Source organism: Heloderma suspectum, chromosome 12, assembly GCF_057233095.1.
Source record: "Heloderma suspectum isolate Gila_16-S chromosome 12, 16-S_ref, whole genome shotgun sequence".
Taxonomy (NCBI): domain Eukaryota; kingdom Metazoa; phylum Chordata; class Lepidosauria; order Squamata; family Helodermatidae; genus Heloderma; species Heloderma suspectum.
In genome coordinates, this window is record NC_139469.1 from 7920773 (window position 1) to 7940604 (window position 19832).

Sequence of the window (19832 nt, forward strand, 5' to 3'; positions counted from 1 at the left end):
GCTCCTCTCTGGTGAAACTGACAGGATTTAGGAAAAACGTTCATAGTTTCACCAGTGCCGCCTTTCTGGTCTGGTCTCGGGTAAACTGGCAAGGTCAGGGGCCTTGACAGTTTCACTGAAGTTCCTGCAGTAGTTTTATTTTTGAGGTAAAGCAAGGGTTCCCAGTGTGGCGCCCATGAGTAAATAAAAACCTTGTAAAATGTTAGGGCAGTCTTCCTTCTCTCTCTTTCTAGCCTTGCTCTTTCTCTCCTGTCCACCCCTTGGCCTTGCTGTTTCCCCCTCCCAGCCTCTAGCCTTACTCTTTCTCTCCCCTCCACCCTTTGGCCTTGCTGTTTCCCCCTCCCTTCTAGCCTCATTGCCCCCCGCCCACTTTAACTCATTTTTTACTAGCCACGCCTCCACAGCAGCCATTATGTGACTAGCCACATCCTCCATGGGGGCCATTTTGTGGTGGTGCCCACAGCAGTTTCTCAAAGTCCCAAATGTGCCCATGAGTCCAAAAATGCTGGAGACACCTGAAGTAAAGTATTATTGTGTGTTCCTGTGCTGGTGTGCATACATGTCTTTCTTTGATGGGGAAAAATTATTTTGGGTGAAATTAATGAAGCTTTCCCCACTCAATGGTTAGGTGGGGATGGAGTGAAGGAAATGTCCCTGCTGCAGAAACCTATGTTCATAGGGAGCTGCACCTGCTGATAGTGACCAGAAGATACTTCTCTACTGAGAGGAGAGGTTAAAATGTGGGAAAAGCCATTTGCAAATGTGTCCCCCTCCATGGGACAAATGTTGGGTGCTGGGCTTAAAATGAGAATGCATCGGTTCACAGGTGACTCAGAAAAGCACAGGAAATTCCACTTGTAAATCCACTTTCCTGCCTGGCCACTCATTGATATTTATTTTTAATGCCCAAAATGCATTTGTATAACTGCATTTTTGTTGTTCACATATGCCTACCACTAGCAAGAGAGAAGCTCAAAGGGCTTTAAGTGGTACGTGTGAAATCATGCCATAGCATGAGGCATAGTGCTGTATATACAGCTTTGGGATCCTGTGAATGAACGGTGGGTTATAAAGTTAAATAATAACTTTATTATTTAAATAATAATTTCAATAAGGCAGTGTGGGCGTGTTTCCCCCCCCCCCCCCCCGGTCAACCTGCCACACTGAAGCGAATTCCCTTACAGCTAGCCTTCCTCTTTCTGTTGCATTCCGAGTATTTGCAAAAAGTGGCTATAAGATCTAAAACCAAACATCCTTCCTTCCTGTGGTTGTAGCACAAGGTGTAGGTAGCAGGCTCAGCTCCGAGGTCTACTTCAGAAACCACAACCCCAAAGGCTGCAGTTGACTTGTTTATCTTATTAATGCAGAATTGGCAAAACGTGTAATGTGGTGGACGAGTGCTCCTCTCTCTACCTGACCTGGAATGCTTAAGAACCACGCGTGGCCTCTCAGAATTGTAGTGATGGTCTTGTGCAAGACTTTGTAGTCTGGAATGCCCTCCCCAGGGAATCCGCATTCTCCCCGCCACCCCCCACCTCTTGGCCTTTAGGAAAACCCTAAAGACACTATATGTAAGAACTGTTTTAGCTGCTGCTGTGTTTTAATGTTAATTGTTTTTAAGTGCTATTTAAAATTTTGGAAATTTAATGTTTTATTTGTTGTAACCTGCCTTGGGAGGGTATATACCCTAAAAGGTATGCTAAAAATCCATTATTACTATCATCATCTTAACCTTAAACTCCTGAGCAGGATGTATAAACCATCAGACGGAGTTGGTGGGCTTCCTAAAAGAGTTGCAACTGGTTCAGAAGGTTATTGCACGTACTTGGATAGGGAAAGTGACGTCTTGGACCTGGGTTCAAGTTCCTGTTGGTCCATGGGATCATTGAGCAGGCCCAGAGAAATCACTCCTGGGTTCTTGGTCCTGCATCTGTTGTGAGAAACGAGAGTGAAAGAGAATTGTGACATACTTTGTTTCAGGCTTGTAAGTAGTGACTTGCCTGAGTGCTCGTAATATGGTAAAAATCTCTTCCAGCTGACCTGATAGGCAAAGCTTCACAAAAAGTTGTTTTTCAACCAAATGCCACCAGTGGTAATTGGGTATTACTCTGTTTTTCTTGGCCCATGTAGATCTTTATGCTACATGCATAAGACCATAACTTTTTATCTCGACTGATTAAGCCAGAACAAGGTTAGAATCATTTTTTAAAACCCATAAGCATGCATCATGGATACAGTGGTAAAAATTCACCTCTGTGGTTAAACACACAGTGGCTGAGAATGGTTAAATGATTTGTGTTTAGGCTTATAAATGAAGGTTCATGACCTTAAGTTGAGAGTTAATGCATCTGCATTCAGGGATCTTGAATATGTATCCTTAAATTAGGTATTTTCTGCAGATGCCCAGTGTCTTTAGCGGTCACACCTAGACTGCAGTTCACCAAGAGATCTTGTGGTGGTGAAGCCTCTGACAGTGATTGGCTGAGCTGCTGTGATATCACAGAGGGCCCAGGTGGGCTGGCAGACAGAAAGATCCCTGCTGGTGTTAAGTTGCCTTGAGGTCGCTTGGGTTCCATTAGCTAAGCTGCTCAGATCCAGCGGAATAAAGTGTAAAGAGAAATGCCTAGGAAAAGTGGGTAGAAGGGCTGAGGGAAGCATCAGGCTAAAGGAGGGAGGCCTTTGATCTAGCAGAGGAAGAAGGGAAGGCCTGGAGCAGAGTGGTGCGGCATACCTGGCCAGGCGTGTAGAGAGGTGGAGGGCTACACTCCCAGTTTCTGAAGTGCTGGCGCTCATCATGACGGTGCCCATAGCCACGCCCCCAAGGACAGTCCAAAAATGCAGGCGGCAGTGTTGACCCATATCAACAAACCAGTTCTAGGAGTTTTCATCTCCACCAGGAGCAGGTCTTTTGAAAAGCTAATCAGTCTTAATTGCCCATTTGAGACCAAACCACCCCCAAACACTTTGCATGGCAACAGGGAACCATCTATTGTCCCTGGGGAAATTCCTCTCCCTATTCTCCTCTCCCCTTCCCCAGCTATTGTGAGGATTTCAGCTCAGCTCAGAGGGAACAGGGAATCTGGAGATGGGGAGGTGAGGGGACGAGCTGATGTCAGCATCCCCCCCCTCCCTGCTATCAAAAAGTGCCAGGGCTGCGCCCCTGTGAGCCCAGCTCCACTACAGCATGGCATGCTTCTCATCCTGATTGGAAAGAACCAGACAGATCTGTAGCTGTAGTGCAATTGTTTTGACTCCAGAGATTTAATTCAAGCAGTGCCTCTGATTCTCCGCCTGCTTCTCCTCCCCCCTGCCCCCCCCCGGCACCGCTGGCACAGACGCCCGCTTGCTGGCGGAAATACCCTCCGAGACACACCAGAGCTGCTAATAACCGTTTTGGGGCTCGGTGGCACATTTCCAGCAACTGTCGACTCCGCCAGCGGTAGACCCAGAAGCATTTGTTTTGTTTTAAATGATGGCAATGAGACTTATGGTACATGCCGGGCCACGCCGCGCCAAAAGCCCTGCGTGCTGGCGAGCAGGCGCATGGGCGAGCTGTTACACTCCGCCGTTGGGTTCAGTCTGTTGTTGTTTCACACCGAACAAGCTGCTGCCACCACTGCTACCGATTTCCTGTGCTCTTGAACAGAAAATCCCGCACGGCTAGAATATTTAACTGCTTCGTCCCCCCCCCCCCCCCCCACAACCGCCCAAAGTCTTCCTTTTATATAGATCAGCCTTCCCCAATCGGATGCCTTCCAGATGTGTTGGATTGTGACTCCCATCATTCCCAGGCAGCTTGAACATTGGCCATGGCGGCTGAGAGTGATGGGAGTTGCAGTCCAACACATCTGGAAGGCATCCAGTTGGGGAAGACTGCTTTAGAGGGCCATGAGGGCTCTTTGTTCTACGGCCTTCCTTTTCTCTTCCTTCCTTTTCTGTTCCTGCTCGGGATTATCTAATCTTGAAGAACAGTCATTATTTCGCACCCCGCCTTCTCCTTCTGGAAGTGAGTTCTTACAGTTGCGGTTGATTCAGTGCATAAATACTTGGGAAGCCAGAGAGGGTGGGGGGGGGGGAGAGAGAAAGAAAGAGGGAGAGAGAGGGGGTGGGGGGAGGGGTGGGGTGGGGAGACTGTGATGCCAGAAAGGGAGGGGAAAGGAAAATCCAGATGCGAGTGAATCCAAACCCACCAAATTCCTGCTGAGTCGGAGGATTTGCCTTAACAGGATCACATAAGAAAGTGCCTCTTATTTCAGCACGTGGCGCGTCAGAGGAGAGATCGCCCTCCGCTCGGGGTTAAGGAAGGCGGGTGGTCCACTGTTCTCTGCCGCTGGCAGGCAGGGCTGCTTGGGTACATGGCAGAGTCCCATACCCAGCGCTGGAAGTGAGCTGGCACGGTCAGGTGATACCTGCCGTCCTGCTTTAAAGTTCAGCCGTGGAAGGAGGGGAGTCCCACCATCTAAGCTTTTCGAAGCTTCAAAAACGTTTCTCTTGGATGGAGTTCTCCAGAAGCTGTCCAAGGGAGCGGGCGCAGAGCTTTTTTTTTTTTTTTAAGTGCGGTGCCAAGAGCCAGGCCTCCATGGGAGCCATCAGACCTGGAGGATGTGTGCATGTGCCTTCTGTGAAGCACATGAGAAGAGCCCTGCTGGATCCATCCCAAGGCCTGTCTCATCCAGCGTTTGTTCTGTTTCCACAGAGGCCAAACCAGATGCCTCTGGAAAGCCCACAAGCAAGACATGAGTGCAATAGTACCCTCCTGCCTGTCTTCCCCAGCATACTGCCTCTGGTATTGGAGGTAAAACATAGCCATCATGACTAGTAGCCACTGATAGCTTTATCCTTATTTTTATCCCACCTTTCTTCTATGTGGCTTTGGGCACCATACATGGTTCTCTTTCTCCCCCCCGCCCCGCCATCCCTTTATACTCACAACAGCCCTGTGAGAGAAAGTGATAGACTACCCAAGGCAGGCATGAGTGGGGACTTGAACCCAGGTCTGCCCCATCCTAATCTAACACTCTTAACTGCTACACTGCACTGGCTCTTAAGTGTGTGGGAACAGGATGCAGTTTGCTCAGAGGAGAGGAGGGAAAAGCTCTCTGTACGTGCTTAGAGGAACTCTTATGAAATTGTGTGTTCTTTTGTTGTTGTTGTTGTTGGAAGAACGGGCACGGCCAAAGATGGTGGGGGTGATGCTCACTGGTCATGGGAGAAGCAATGTGGATGCAAAGATGAGGGGAGTTGTACTGTCAAAGGGCTATCTCTATTTATGCTGCAATTTTTACTAATCAGCTGATTGCTGTGACATGGACTTCTTTTCAGCCAAAGGCTGAACCATTAGTATGCAAAGCATGTGCTCTTATGCTCCGCTGTAGCCCCTCTTCAATACCAGAGCAATCTTCAGAACCCATGAGGGCTGGAGACCTGGGCTTTTAAACAGCTGTATAGACTTTTCAGGGCTGCGTTGTATGCTCAGACACACACGCAGCCCCACCGTGACTGATCTGCCCTATGCTCTACTTTTCAGAAGTGCTAAGCAATTTGCTTCTCTTTTTCTTCTTTTCTTCTTTCTCTCCTTGCAAGGAATGTATATTTGCCTCCAGGACAACACATTCCGAGCAGCTGCAGTTCCCAAATTTTCACAGCACCTTGGCTGGCGTCCCTGCCCTGGGGGAGAATAGCCAGCTCGGGTGCGTGCCTGTGTGCTGTGCACACGCCCCATAAACCCCAGTGCGTTCCTGTGTACAGAACCAACAGGGCTGTGTTTACTGTTTACACTCCAAACACAGGTGCGGGCCACTCCCTGCTCAACTGGATCTAATGGCCTGCACTGGCAGGAGTGGACCTACCAGTTCTGGCCACTTTGTTGCAGCAGTGAGCGGCAGGTTGCCGGGGTTGTGGAGGAAAGGCTTTGCAGAGGGAGCCTGGGATTGGGGTGGCTGGGTGAGTTGGGAGGTTCTGAGTACCAGCAATTCCAGCTAAATTTAGGAGCAGGAGATTCCTAAGTTGCCACCTCTTCTCCTTCCAGAATAACCAATACATTTCACCTCTCTTTCCACAATTTCAAGCATGGATCATCTGAAGCTGAATGGTGGGAGATTCAGGACAGACAAAAGGAAGCCCTTCTTGGCTCAGCGCATCGTCAAACTATGGAACTCTCTGCCACAGGAGAGATGGCCACTTGCTTAGATGGCTTTAAAAGCGGGTTAGAGTGAAGGAGAAGGCTGTCAATGACTATTAGTCCAAATGGCCCTATGCTACCTCCAGTACCGGAGCCAGTATGCCTGTGTATACCAGTTGCTTGGGAACATGGGTGGGAGGGTGCTGTTGTACTCCTGTCCTGCCTTGGGGCTTCCTAGAGGCATTTGGTGGGCCACTGTAGAAAACAGGATGCTTGGCAATATCAGCCTTTGGACTGAACCAGCAGGGCTCTTCTTAGGTTCGTATTTAAAACCAGGAAAACGCCACTCGCTGTGATCGTTGGGCGTGTGCAGAGGGAGAAATTGCATGTTGCAGAGACCCCTGGTGTGGGACCCATTGCCCTGAGGGCAACATTCCCCATAAAGTCAGTGTGGTCTAGTGATCAGAGTTGGAGGATGCTGTGAGTTGTGGTCCAGCACATCTCGAAGGTGCCAGGCAGTATTGACAGTCCTGGGCTAAATGGACCCATGGTTTGACTCAGTCTAAGGCAGCTTCCTGTGCACTCAGCTAGCCCGAGAGATGGAGACAGCTACATAATGAATATTTGTGCACTCTGGGATTTAGGCTCCTATTTCCTGCTAAGGGGAGGGAACTGCCAGGCTCTAAGCGGCTCAGGCACCCCAAGGTTTGGGTGATGTGCCACAGAGGGAATCCAGAAGGCCGCCCTTCCTCCCTTCCCTTCTGGGTCCCCTGCCTGCTCTTCTCCTGTTGCCTTGATGCCTCGCCAATGTTCTGCCCGCTCCCCCGTGCTGCCTCTTCTGAGGCTCTCTGCAGCGCCTCGGCACGGCGCATCGCACGCCCCGGGCGACGCAGCCTTTCCATTCAGGGCTGCACAATGGCACTTGAAACCCAAGTCCTGGAGCGGCATATGCAGAGCGCGAGGTGGGAGGGGCGTGTGGGCACCTAATTGCACAAGGCCTCCATTGTCCCAATCGGGATTATTAAAAATAATGGCCTTTAAAATTACAGAGGGGTGGATTCTTCCTGTTTTTCAACAGCACAAGGGTAGAAAGAAAGAGAGAGGCACCGTGTCTTTTTTGAATGCCTTGTAACCGCAGGCTCCTTGCTGAAATAGGATCGGGTCTGGGCTTTTTGGGACACTGTGCCAGCGACAACAGCTCTGCGAGCTTTTCCTAGGCCTGCATTTGCAAGAGCGGAATGTCCTGCCCCAAGATGGGCATTTGCATTGGTCTGTTTTGTACACAAGGGCTGGGCTGAAATTCTGTTTCTAGTAAATAATCCCACTCTGAAACGGCTAAGCCGAAGGGCTCATTCTTCGAACGGCTGCTGTCTTGTCCTCCCTCCCTTCTTGGCATAAGTGACTTTTCCGGCTGTCCAGGGAGAGATGCAGCGAAAGACACTGGAACTATCCAGCCCGGCCTGTCTCCACCCATCCAGGGTGAATTTCAAAAGTGCAAACTTTTTCTTTTTTTAAAGAGATCTGCTTGGAGCAATTTGGGGCTTAGATCTGTGTGTCTCTCCCGCACCCCTCCCTGCACCCCTGTGGCTAGTACTAAGGGTGTTAACATGGAAGGAGGAACATCCTCAAAGGGATCATTCCTGCAGATGTTAAAACCCTTCTCTAAGGACAGCATAAATCAGAATATCATGTCTCATCATCATCTTTTAAAAAGATTATTATGGAACTGCTTTCATTGGCTTTCAAGGTGTGGGATGAACTGCGGGACTGAGAATTGAGAGCCAGAATGCGGTTTAGTGGTTAGAGTGTTGGACTAGGACCGGGGAGATCCAGGTTCAAATCCCCAGTTACCCCATGAAGCTCACTGGGTGATCCTGGGCCAGTCGCCACCTCTCAACTGAACCAACCTCACAGGGTGGTTGTTCGGATAAAATGGAGGTGTGAGGGAGAGCCGTCTCTACCATCTTGAGCTCCTTGGAATAAGGTAGGATATCAGTGGGGGGAAATAGAACATTTATTATTTTATCCACATCCCATCATGCACCATACCTGCCTCAGGGGTTTTTTTGGGCGGTGGGGGGTTGGAAGGAAAAGATAAAGATACCAAAATCAGTTTTAGAAGACCAAGACACATGTGTTGATCCTGTTTGTATCTTGCCCTTCCTCCAAAGGAGCACAAGGCAGTGAACATACGGAGCAGGGTGTGTGTGTGTGTGTGGGGGGGATTACCCCATTTGATTATCACAACAACCCTGTAATGGAGGCAAAGTTGAGAGTGAATAATTAGCCCAAGCTTCTAAAAACAACAACACCAAGCTTCTATTCCAGTGGTGTTTATCACTTGCATCAGAAACACCAAAATTCCGGTCCAAGAAAATCAAATGGACAGCCCAGCTATGGTGCTCAAAACAAAATAAACAAATCAACAGTAAGCTTGCACAAGTTTATTTTCCCATAAACGTGCTTGGTTTTGATTGCCTTATTCCAAACCCAATAAATTCTTGAGGTTTGCAAGAACTGGAAATGCTTCCGCAAAGTGCTGTGTGACCTTGGGAAGAGAGGTACGGGAGCCCCAAGGATCTCAAGAGAACTGTGATGCATAGTACATACACACTATGGGCAAAACCCAACATAAGTCCTACGTAGAGTCGACCCATGGAAATGAATGGGACTTCAGTGAGTCATGACCAACTTAAATCCAACTCATTTCAATGGGTCTAGTCTGTGCAGGACTTCTGTTAGATTTTACTCTATTTCATGCTACTGCAGCATGCTTAGTGACAGTTGGCTTTTGCTCCATTGAAGATCTGTGCTGTTCCTCTTCCAGGGAGAAGAAAATAACATGATGTGCTTCTTGGGCTGAAGAGATCACGGGGTTAATTGCGCCACACTGCTTTGCTTCAGTTCCTTAAACTGAAATCGCTGTCTGTGCAGAAGTGGGTGGGAGGGGAAAGACTTGTGCAATTGCAGGCCTCTCTTGCCATCTTCCTGAAGATATTTTTGTAGCCAGCTCTTCAGACGCTGTGAAATCTCACTGCAAAGAGCAAGAGCAGGAAAGGTTACGCAGTCTCCCGGGGTACCCGTCCACCTCCTCCCCGGGTCCAGTTGCTTCATGGTAGGAGGGAGGGGCATCCTTGCCAATGAACTCAGAACCTTTTCTCTGCTTTTAGCCGTTGCAGCTTGGCCTTCTTTGCTGCCAGGAAGGGGAAATGAGTCACAAATGAAACCAGAAATTAGGCAGAGGGGGACGCACTCTTGTTATCTGACCAAACTGGCATGAGCCAGACTCCACCACCTCAGTTTCAACCAGGTGTAGAACCACCATACACTCCAGCTGTTTCTATTCACTAGAGATACTTTTTGTTTTCTGATGTTGGCCCCCAGTAGATGACAGGCACTCTTGCCTTCTGGGATGTCTTTTTATTTTTTATTTTTTAAAGGTTGAATGTAGATGCCCCTAGACTTGTTCCTCAGATAACAAGCTAAATCTCTTCAGTAGGGTGTGTGGATGCTTCTGGTCCCTAGCGCACATGCATGGAAATGCAGGCACATGAGCATTAAAGCACAAGGAAGCTTCTAGACTGCCGTTTCATCTGGTGAGGGTTTATTGCAAAGTGTGATACTGCTGATCAGGCTATAACAGAATAAATGTCGATGGGTGAGCAGAGAGAGAGCCAGCAAAGTATATAGTGGGTGTTCATGGGCGCGTACAGTGATTCACAGGCAGCAGTTCTTTGGTATGAAAAGAACAGGGGTGTTCAAAGCGCATGAGTGGTCCCTAACTTTATCTGGTGGGTTCAAAGCAGAAACTGAGCCAAGAGGGTGAAACGGTGTGTCATTGGGAGCGATCTGGCTGGGGTTGGCACTGTCCCACCCTGGAAGGTTGCTGCGTGACCAGAGCAAGGGTGCAACATCACACGTTTGTGGCCCAGTGTTTCCCTTTAAAGTCTGTCCCATAGCAATCTCAAGAAACCTGAAGGGATAAAGCGCCATTGTCCTGGGCTTTATTCTTGTGGGTGTCTGCTATTGTTCTCAGAGGCTTTTTGCATCCTGTGTTTCTTTAAATTGCAGCCTTCAGAAACAATGTAGTTTCCTGCGTGTCCCCAGGCCAGGGTCCTCCGACAATGCAGGGCACGGAGTAAGCCCAGGGAGGAAAGAGAAGCCTCCCCCCCCCCCCCAGCTTAGTTTGAAAAGGCTCACTTGGCAGGGGCAAAAAATCAGTGAAGCAAAGCTGCATTGAGATCTTACGTGGAGGGTCCATAGCTCAGCTCGGTAAGAGAGCGCATGCTTTGCGTGCAGAAAAAGTTTCCCTTTCAACCCCTTCCTAGTTGCAAAGACATCTCTGTGGCAGACCAGACTGTAGGAGACCAGCTGGCTGGGTATGATGGGTCTTGGAGTCCAACACCTCTAGAGGGCACTGGGTTGTGGGAGGCCACTGTAGAAAAGACTGGGCTAAAGGGGCAAAGAGCCGGAAGCTGTTCTAAGGCAGCTTCCATGTACTTGGGCAGCGCATTTGTTGAATCTCCTTGCTTGATGACTCAGCTGATCAAGGAGTGGGATTCAGGCAGAGTACCTCCGACCATGTTTAGAGTGCCTGTTGTCGCCACAGACGAACCGCCACCAGCTCCCCGCACATCGGTTTAGGGTGCATGCTGGTCGGTGTCAGAGGCTTCCAGGAAGCTTAAACCCTTCATGGAACCTCTTTGCTCTTGAGTTGCCCTTCGCTGCTATTGAAATCGGTGGGATGTACATGCCAAAACTAACCCGTCCCCTTGTTTTCCTTGGGGGCAAAATTTGATGAACTTAGCCTAGATCCAGTGGCGGTGTGCTGGCTGCAGATGATGGGGGTTGTAGTCCCACACAACTGGAGAGCGGTAGATTGGGGATGGCGGGTGTGACAAAACAACAGGGTCCCACTCATGGCTCAGTGATAAGAAACAAAGGCCAGTTCCGTTTGTGAAAGAGTGAGTGTGTTTGCAAGAGGCAGAGAGGGGGTGCAATTGTTTGGAGATTTTAATTGAATTTCCTGGCTGCGCTCTTGCAGAGGCAGGAAGGGGGGTACTGCATCGGGGGGGGGCAGGGGACCTGCTGAGACGAGCTTGTTCTGGGAGGTGACACCGAGGGTTGCGGACAGGCTGTACCCTTCCTGCCCAAGGCAGCAGGGAGGCTGCAACTTTCCAGAGTTCCCTTCTAAAACGTCTCAGGGTCTCTTCCTGTCGGAAGGACCCGGCCGGGTTTCTCCCCCTCCCCAAGAGGATTGCTGCATTGTCCCCCTTCTCTCTCCACTCCCGGGGTGCAAGTTCAGTGTCCCTGGCATGTTCAGGATAAACTGTTTCGATGCAGTCCAGTAATAAAGAATAACAACAAAACACTAATCTCCTTTGGTCTATTTATGGCAGCGAATGGATTAGCTAAGGGGCTATTTTTGGGAGCAGGCAAAGGCACAGTTGCCGGAGACAGCAGGCCTGATGTAATCCAGTAAACATTTTTCCATTTTTAATTTTTTTTAAAAAAATGAAATTCCCCAGAAGGGGTTGCGAGCAGATTCTGAGCTCTGTCCCCTCTTCCCCGCCGCTTCTGTTTCCTCTCCTGCCCCTCTGTGTCCAAAAGAGAGGGGCGAGGCGACGCATTGTGAGGGTGTGAAGTTGCCCTGACTGAAGTGGAATTTTGCTTTCGGTCGCCTTGAATCACTTCACACCCCAACTCTGAATGAAGTGGCATTCGGGCAGCAGGAAGGGCGAACGGAGGAGTAACTGGGTGGCACGATCAGTGGAAGCATCTGTAACATCTTTGTTTTGTTTTTATTTCACTTTTCTCCTGCCCTTCCTCCAAGGACCTTAAGGTGGGGGTATGTGGTTCTCCCCCAAGCGACCCTGTGAGGTAGGTCAGGTCAAGAGTGCATGACAGGCCCAAAGTCACCCAGTGAGCTTCATAGCTGAGCAAGAATTTGAATCAGGGTTTCCCTAGTCCAGGGGGGGGCAACATGTGGCCCTCCAGATGTTGGCCCACAAGTCCCATCAGCCTGCACCAGTGGCTATGCTGGCAAGGGCTGATGGGAGTTGTGGGCCAAAACATCTGGAGGGTCGCAAATTGCCCACCCCTGACCTAGTCTGAGTTCCATACTCTGACCCAGGCTTCCTCAACTGGGTGCCCTCCAGTTGTTTTGAATGTCGATTCCCACCAGCCCCATGGGCAGGAATTCTGGGAGTTGTCGTCCAAAACATCTGGAAGGCACCAGGTTGGGGAAGGCTGCTCTATCCACTACACATGGCTCTCATGCAGCGGTCACTTTTAACATGTTTCACACTGGCAGATACTCTTGTCGTTCACGCACTTCGCATTTTTTAGAGTTGGCTTAAAACATTTGAAGCGATGCTTGGTGGGGTGGAGGGAAATGTGTGATTTGGACCTTAGTTTGAGGCACAGTGTTCTTGCTCTGTTCGGCATGGAGCATTGATTCAGTATTACAGGAAGCACTCAAGGGTTGTCACCTTCTCCCCAAGCATCCTTCCACCTCCTGGAGTCTCACCCCAGCCAGGCACAGCTACCAGCCTGGCAAAAGGCCCATTGTTTGCAGTGCTGCTGGAAAATGCCCAGCAGTGGTCAGTGAATACCTTGTGTGCGAACCACGCACACCCACTTTCAACAACCCTAATCCTCTGCCGAAAAACGGTGGGTTCTGCAGCATGGTGGGTACACACCTATGTACGTCTGCTTGTTTTGGAAGGGCCAAAGAGCTATGCCAGCCACAAAAGATGCCCCCCCCACACACACATACATGCACCCTGGAAATCTTAACTCAGCACTCTCAGGCACAGTCTACTTCTGAGATGTCAGCACATTTTGTCTCTACATGTTTCACCCAATTCCTATATCCATAGGGACTAGCACCTTTTTTTTTAAAGGAAAGGTAGAATAGAAATAATCAGAATGCTGAATTCTGTATCCACAATGTCAAATTCCATTCTTGCATGGGATTAAAAAATTAATACACACAGCCCTTGCAGATGATGGTTGACTGGACTACTGGTTTAAGATAGGATGGAAAAGCAGGAACCAACCTCCCTTTTTTCTAGGCTGTGAATCTCCCCTGCTTTTCTGCTGAAACTCTTTTTCTCAAGCATCATTTTTCCCTTTAGCAGCAAGTCCACTTTCCCTTCCATTTACCCACTCACTTGCTCACTTTCAAACAGTTTTTTCAACCGTAAGGACTAGAACCTTACTTTTTAAAGAAGAAAAATCAGAAGTGGCGAGGAGGATGCTGCATTCCGTCTGGCCCATTCTTCCTCTCTCCCTCTGTCTCCAGGGCTCCTGCTGGGTCTTCTCTTCCTAGCTATGCTCCTAAGCCAGTGATTAAACCAAGTTGTTTTAGAGGCATCTCACCCCCCCCCCCTCCTTCAGGCCTGTTAACCAGCCCAGCTGTATGCTAATTGAGAGCAAACACAACTTTAGTTCCCCTCTTCCTGCATTAAGTTGGCTGCAAGAATCTATTGTTAACAAGTGCATTGCTTTCCCTAGCATCCCCCCCATGCCACCCCCATTATATTCTTCCAGTGGAGTGGGGCAGGGGCGGGGAGGGAACCACTGCCCAAGCCGGAGTGAATGATGGGTGGCTACAGACTTGCAGTTCAGATTGGACTCTCTCTCTCTCCATCCCGCTCCCCTTCTTGCCTTTAATAAAAGTTTCGGCAGCTGGCTGCTGTTTCTTCCTTCCTCCACCCCTTTTTTCTGTCTTTGTTTACTACAGTTGGAATGATTTGAGATCCTTCGTGGACCCCCCTCCTTTTCTCCTCCCTCCTTCCCAGGCCTCCCCCCCACCCCACAGGCAGCAGATGCCAGGAATTACCTATGTAAATAAGAAAGTGCAGCCAGGCAGGTGGCAGGGGCGGGCGGGCGGGGCTGTGCCTGCTGCCTTGGCTGGGGTTCAGGTGGCGGTTGGAGGTGAATCAGTTACAGAGAGGCTCAGTTTTTTGTTCTTGGCGCTGATGCTGATGCACATCATTTATCGATTACTCCCCTCTGGGGACAGGTGCAAAGAATTGTGTCGATCCAGGTGGGCATCCCGGGATCCGGCACGATGGGCACAGGCAGGCCCGCTGGCCATGAGCCAGGCACCTCATGCCACCCGATCGACTGGGGCATGTTCAGTTTGGCACGGGGGTGGGTGGAGAAGGTGATGACGGGCGGGGCTGGTATTGCTGCAGGTGTGCCTGATCCCTGAATTAATGCAAGCATCATCATGGAGTAGACCCCTCAATGTGCTGCACTGGTCTCAAGGGCACAGCGAACGAGGCTGAAACGGTAGCACCACACAGGGTTGGCGCCAAGGGTGGGCCCGCCTGGGCAGCTGCTGAGGCCCCACGCCGCAGCGCCCCCAGACTGGCTCCTCCTCTTTGCCATCACAAGCTGCTCCTTCCCCTCCTCGCGCTCTGGCCTGGAGTGGGAAGGAGGAGCAGGCGACGCCGCTGCCGACTTGCTCCCGGGCTCTCTGCTACCACTCGCTTGCTTGACAAGTGGCGAGGAAAAAGAAGAGGAGGAGCAGTCACAGCTGGTGACAATGGCGGCGAGAAGGTGGACTCACGGAGGGCAGGGGCACAGCGAGGGTGTCCCGCCCAAGGGCTCTCCGAAACCTGGAGCCGGCACGGGCGCCATGAAGCAAGTCATCCACTCAGGGCCTTTCGAACAGGGGTCCCCGGCCGTTTTGGCTTGGTGGGCACATTTGGCATTTTGGGTGTCGTGGGCACTTTTACAAAATGGCCACCATGGGGTGGGCTTGCTCATTCACAGAATGGCTACCATACTGGGCGTGGCTGGTCACAAAACTAAGACTTAAAAAAAAAGCCTTAAGGACAACGCACAGGTGGGGGCTGAGCCCCCAAATACTCTTTTGGATCCCAAGAAAGATGGCACTGGAAGGCAGCACTTCACTTTGCAGCATGCCAGCCTCCCAGTTAATTTTTTTGATCTTAACCAATACAATAAAAATCAGGAGGGTCAGGGAGCCTGGCAGGCACCTGCATGTGGAATTTTAGTTAATTATTTTTTTGAAATCCTACATACGAATCACATATTCCTTATTGCAAATAAGCGATTCGAACACTCAGCCTTCCATAATGTGGCCGTGTCTGCAGAGGTAACTAGGAAGATGTGGGGGCATTCCTAATTAACCTTTGTTCTGATATCATTTTTATCTCTGTCTTTAGACATTCATCTTCACGGATGGTGAGGATGCAGAGCTGAAGAAGAGAACAGGTGAGTTGACCAGTTTGAAGTTTAGAGAGGTGTCTTACATATCACTTCTGGCGGCTGTGGCTGGGTTCCCAGGGAAGGGGCTGATTAACTTACTGGAGTGGGGAGGGGGGGAACTTACTCAGCGGGTGTTTATGGAACTGCCCCTCCCCCTCTGAAGACTGGGTCAGGTCCCTCTATTCTTCTGATGCTAATGTCCTCTATTCATGCCCTGAATGGATTCCCCTCGAGACATCCCAGCCAGTAACAGGTGGCAACTGATGGGAAAATGCTGCCTGAATAAGAGGACAAGAGTTTCTCCCTAGTATTCCCGCCCCCCCATCCATCAAAGGGGGGCTAGCAGGATCCAGTTTGCAGTTACCCCCCCCCACACACACACACTCCTTTCTGAGTTAACCCTCGCTAAGTCTGGCTGTCTATGCTTGGGAACAAAGAAACATCTCTTTGGTCAAAACAACTGGGCACCGAAAGAGAGAGATCCATTGAATTCCTTCATCCCCAGTATTTAAAAACCTGGGCAATGTGGCGAAGGACCCATGTGGGCTGAGGGTAGAAGTGTACAGGCAGTTGGCTGTGGCTCCAGCCATTGGGAAGCCATTTTGTTCTTGTTGGCCAACCAAGTCAGGGCCATTTTGTAGCCCTTGGCAGCCGTGTGGTGTGAGAGGTGCATTGCAGAGGACCCTGGGCCTCCTTGTGATCCCAGAATCCTCTGCAACGGTCCAAGGGATCCTGGGAGACCCCTTTTTGGTCATGTTGCTCCATTAATGTTCTGCACCAGAACCTCTGGTCCAGGGAGGCCAAGTCCGGCCAGCTCAGGGTCCCAATCTGGCTCTGTCATCAAGCTGGGGGTTTTTGGTAGGTCACACCAGTCCTATCCACTCTGCTTTTCCTGAATGGTTTGAACGGAGCCCAGGACACAATACTGAGGGGTGTGTGCGTGTGTGTGCGTGTGCGCTATAGCTCAGTGGCACAGCAGGTGCTGTTTGTGGACGTTCCAGTTCGTGGCATCTCCGGGTGTGGGTTAGGGATGTACAGATTTCGTTAACTCCCTTCCGTCTGTGTTTTGCGGATTGTCTTGTGTCTTTTGTTCTGTCATCCACCCTTTGATGAAATTGGATTTTTCTTAGGGATGTATGGGAATTTCATTCCCTTTCTTGTACAAATCCACCCCCCCACCCCCACCAAACCCTAAAAAACGCTAGTCTGCAAGTCTGCGCCACTCGGGAAAAGCCAGTCTGCTGTAGAAGCCGTCTGTCGGAGTCAACAAAATCTGAACTCATTTGACTCCACTGGAGATTTCACCAACATCCCTAGTTTTGGTGGCCTCTGCCTGTTAACTGGGAAAGCTCCTGCCAATCAGAGCAGACAGTACTGGCCCAGATGGACCCATGGTCTGATTCATTGGAAGGCAGCTTTATCGTTTAGTAAGACAGTTGCCATCTTGCAGGGTGATTTCCAAAGCAGGGTAGAAACTTGAAAGACTCACCATCTTCTCTCATTCATTCCCCCTCCCGGTTCCCCCCCCCCCCCCAGGAAATGTCATCAACACCAACTGTTCGGCTGCCCACAGCCGCCAAGCCCTGTCGTGCAAGATGGCGGTGGAATACGACAAATTCATCGAATCTGGGAGAAAGTAAGAGATGGGGAAGGGAAGAGGGGAAGTAATCCTCTCGCCAATTTAGGGAAGGCCTGTACCTCAGTGGTAGAGCACATGCAGAGTGCCCCGGGTTCAGCCCCCACCGTCTCCAGCATGATCTTCAGAAGGTTCCTGCTTGTAACACTGGGATGGTCTTAATAGTCAGTGCAGATAATATTGCTACTAATAGTAATGATAATTAATACTGAACTCAGTGGTTTGCTTCAGCATCCTGTTTCTCCTTAGTTCTGTAATTGCCCCACTGAGTGTGACAAATAAACTTTTAGAGAGTAAGTGGATTTAGGATCATGACCTCAGTTGTAGAGAGATCTTCTTGCATTCCCATAGGCTGGTTTCCCAATTAATTGTCTGAAGCAATGTTGAAAAAACAAAGCAACCAGTAAAAGCACTCGAAAGGCAAAGTTAGCCATGTTGGCCATGAGCAAAATTCCTAAAACCATATCAATTAAATACCTTTAGTAGGGCAACCAAAACAGCACAAAAATGTACACACTTTTGAGATCTCCAGATCTCTTCATCCCTGATTAAGAGATCTGGAGATCCCAAAAGCTTGCACATTTTTAGTAAAAGCACAAAAACCCATGCAACTAAAACTGGCTTACATTGGTAGCCGTGGAAAGTCTAGCATAGCCCCACCTCGGGAACATCACTTGTGGTGTGGCACTGAACCTATTTTGTCCCCTTAGGAATCCTCCCATAATATGCACAAGCTACTGCTTCCAGTCGATGACAGCTAAGGCACTCCTTTTATGCATTAACATGGCAATCCTGTGTACTGAGGAATGGTTGAAACCTGTGGTACTTTGGAATGCATGCTGTAACTTTTGCATAAGTGATGGTGAAGGCCAGGTTTTCTGGTTGATCCAGGCCCTAAATCTATTTTCCACAGCCCCAAATCTATTTTTCCCCAGAGCCCTGAGTCTCCAATGATGCCAATGAAGGAGTTCTTTCTTAGTTTAATTGCCATGCAGGGAGTGATTTTCAAGGGGGATTGCAGCCGGAGAGGAAAGGGTTAACTCTCCCCACATGCTGGGGATCCCCCCCCCCCACAATTAAGCTTAGGAAAACGACTTCCATTGATCTTAATGGAAGGTTGGAGGGAAAGAGAGATGTGGGGGAAGAGACAGTGAGAGATTGCAAATTAATTGTAACTGAAGAGGAACTGCTGATTTGGAATGCTCTTGGATGGAGTGCAAATTAATTGAATTATTTTATTTGAGGTGATTTGATTGAGAAATTAACTGTCTGGCTGTGGCTTCTGTGAAATTTAAATAAATCCTCGTAATTATTTTTATATTTGCATATGTAAATCCAAATTAGCATGTGAAAATTTTATGCAGATCAGTGAACTATGGGCCAGGCCGAATCTTTTAAGTGCCGAGGATTGTCCATGGGAAACCTATACATGAGTGTTGGATTCTGTTGTGCTGCATCCAAGCTCAAATGCCTCTTGTTGTCACTGCTGCTATTAGGTGGTTTTGCCATGTGGATGATGACAATTATGTAAATGTTCGGATGCTGGTGAAGCTGCTCTCCAGTTATCCCCACACACAAGACATCTACATCGGAAAACCCAGCTTGGACAGGCCCATCCAGGCCACTGAGAGGACCAGCGAGAACAAGATGGTAAGTGGACAGGAAGAGCTGCAAGGCTAGAAAAATTCAGGGTTATTTCGCATAGGTCGATTGCTTGACGCTTGATGCCACTGCGTAAATTATCTCGGTCAGGATATTGTTTGAGCTGACTTGGGGCGATATGGAGGTTCTCTCTGCAGTGATGCAACTGTCCATTCACACACGCAAGTTGTCACTTGATGTCATTGAGCAATAAAAAGGAATGTGTGAATGGACACAAAGATGTAGCATTTAGTAGTCTTCTAAAGTAAGAGCCCTGCTGGGTCCATCTAGTTCAGCATCCCATTTCCTACAGTGGCCAACCAGATGCTTCTGGGAAGGCCAGAGGCAGGGTCTGAATTCAACGATCGTCTCGTCTTGCTTGTGTTCAGAGGTAGACTGCTCTTAGCGGTGGAGGTTCTATTTAGCTCTCGTGGCTTTTATTTTTACATAGATTTATCCTCTCTGAATTTGGATAATGTTCTTCCAGTGGAGGCTGGTGGCTCCGATGTTAGTGGGGCATTGAACCTGTTCCAGATTTCAGTTAAAACTAGCCAGAACTGGTTCTGACTGAAACCTGGAGCAGATTCACCACTCCACTGACATCGGAGCCACCAGCCACCACTGTATCCTTCTAAACTCATCCAAGCTGGAGCACAGTGAATTCTGTGGATGAATTATGCATTGTGTGAAGAAATGCTTTCTTCGGTCTGCCCTGAATGTTTGAGAAGTTTATTTTATTTATTTATTTATTACATTTATATACCACCCAATGGCAAATGCCCTTGGGGGGGTGGCAAACATCATTTTAAAAAAGCCAAAACAACAATAAAACAACAACCAAAACAATAAATACAACTAATGGAAATTGCAAAATATTAAGGTATTTAAAGATTAAAAGATTAAAGAGCCAGCAGTAAAGCTAATAATCGGAGCAACAGATTCAATATGAAATGCCTCCCAGAAGAGCTTAACCTGGTGCCTAACTATACACAGTTAAGATGCCAGACAGATCTCCCTGTGAAGGGCATTCCACACATGGGGCCACTACAGAGAAGGCTCTTTTTCTGGTTGCTGCCTGTCACACCACTGTGGGTGTCGGCACCCAGCTAAGAGTCCCCAAAGATAATCTTAATAATTGGGCAGGAACACAGGAGTTTCTCTCACATGTTAATTTAGCTTTAAGCTAGA

At 49.1% G+C, this 19832-nt stretch overlaps 2 protein-coding genes across 4 annotated transcripts in view; one reads left to right on the top strand and one right to left on the bottom strand.

Annotated features, from left to right (window-relative positions):
• LFNG (LFNG O-fucosylpeptide 3-beta-N-acetylglucosaminyltransferase) overlaps positions 1 to 19832 on the top strand; it is a 35410-nt gene that overhangs the window by 7396 nt on the left and 8182 nt on the right. Inside the window, exons 2-4 of the mRNA XM_084818263.1 lie at positions 15325 to 15373; positions 16904 to 17003; positions 18500 to 18653. Of these exons, the coding sequence (XP_084674389.1) occupies positions 15325 to 15373; positions 16904 to 17003; positions 18500 to 18653 (303 nt within the window). The remainder of the gene's footprint in view (positions 1 to 15324; positions 15374 to 16903; positions 17004 to 18499; positions 18654 to 19832) is intronic.
• TTYH3 (tweety family member 3) overlaps positions 8441 to 19832 on the bottom strand; it is a 147959-nt gene continuing 136567 nt past the window's right edge. For all 3 annotated transcript variants that reach the window (XM_084818258.1, XM_084818257.1, XM_084818262.1), the window contains one exon: positions 8441 to 9155. In XM_084818258.1, the coding sequence (XP_084674384.1) occupies positions 9153 to 9155 (3 nt within the window). In that variant the 3' untranslated portion in view covers positions 8441 to 9152. The remainder of the gene's footprint in view (positions 9156 to 19832) is intronic.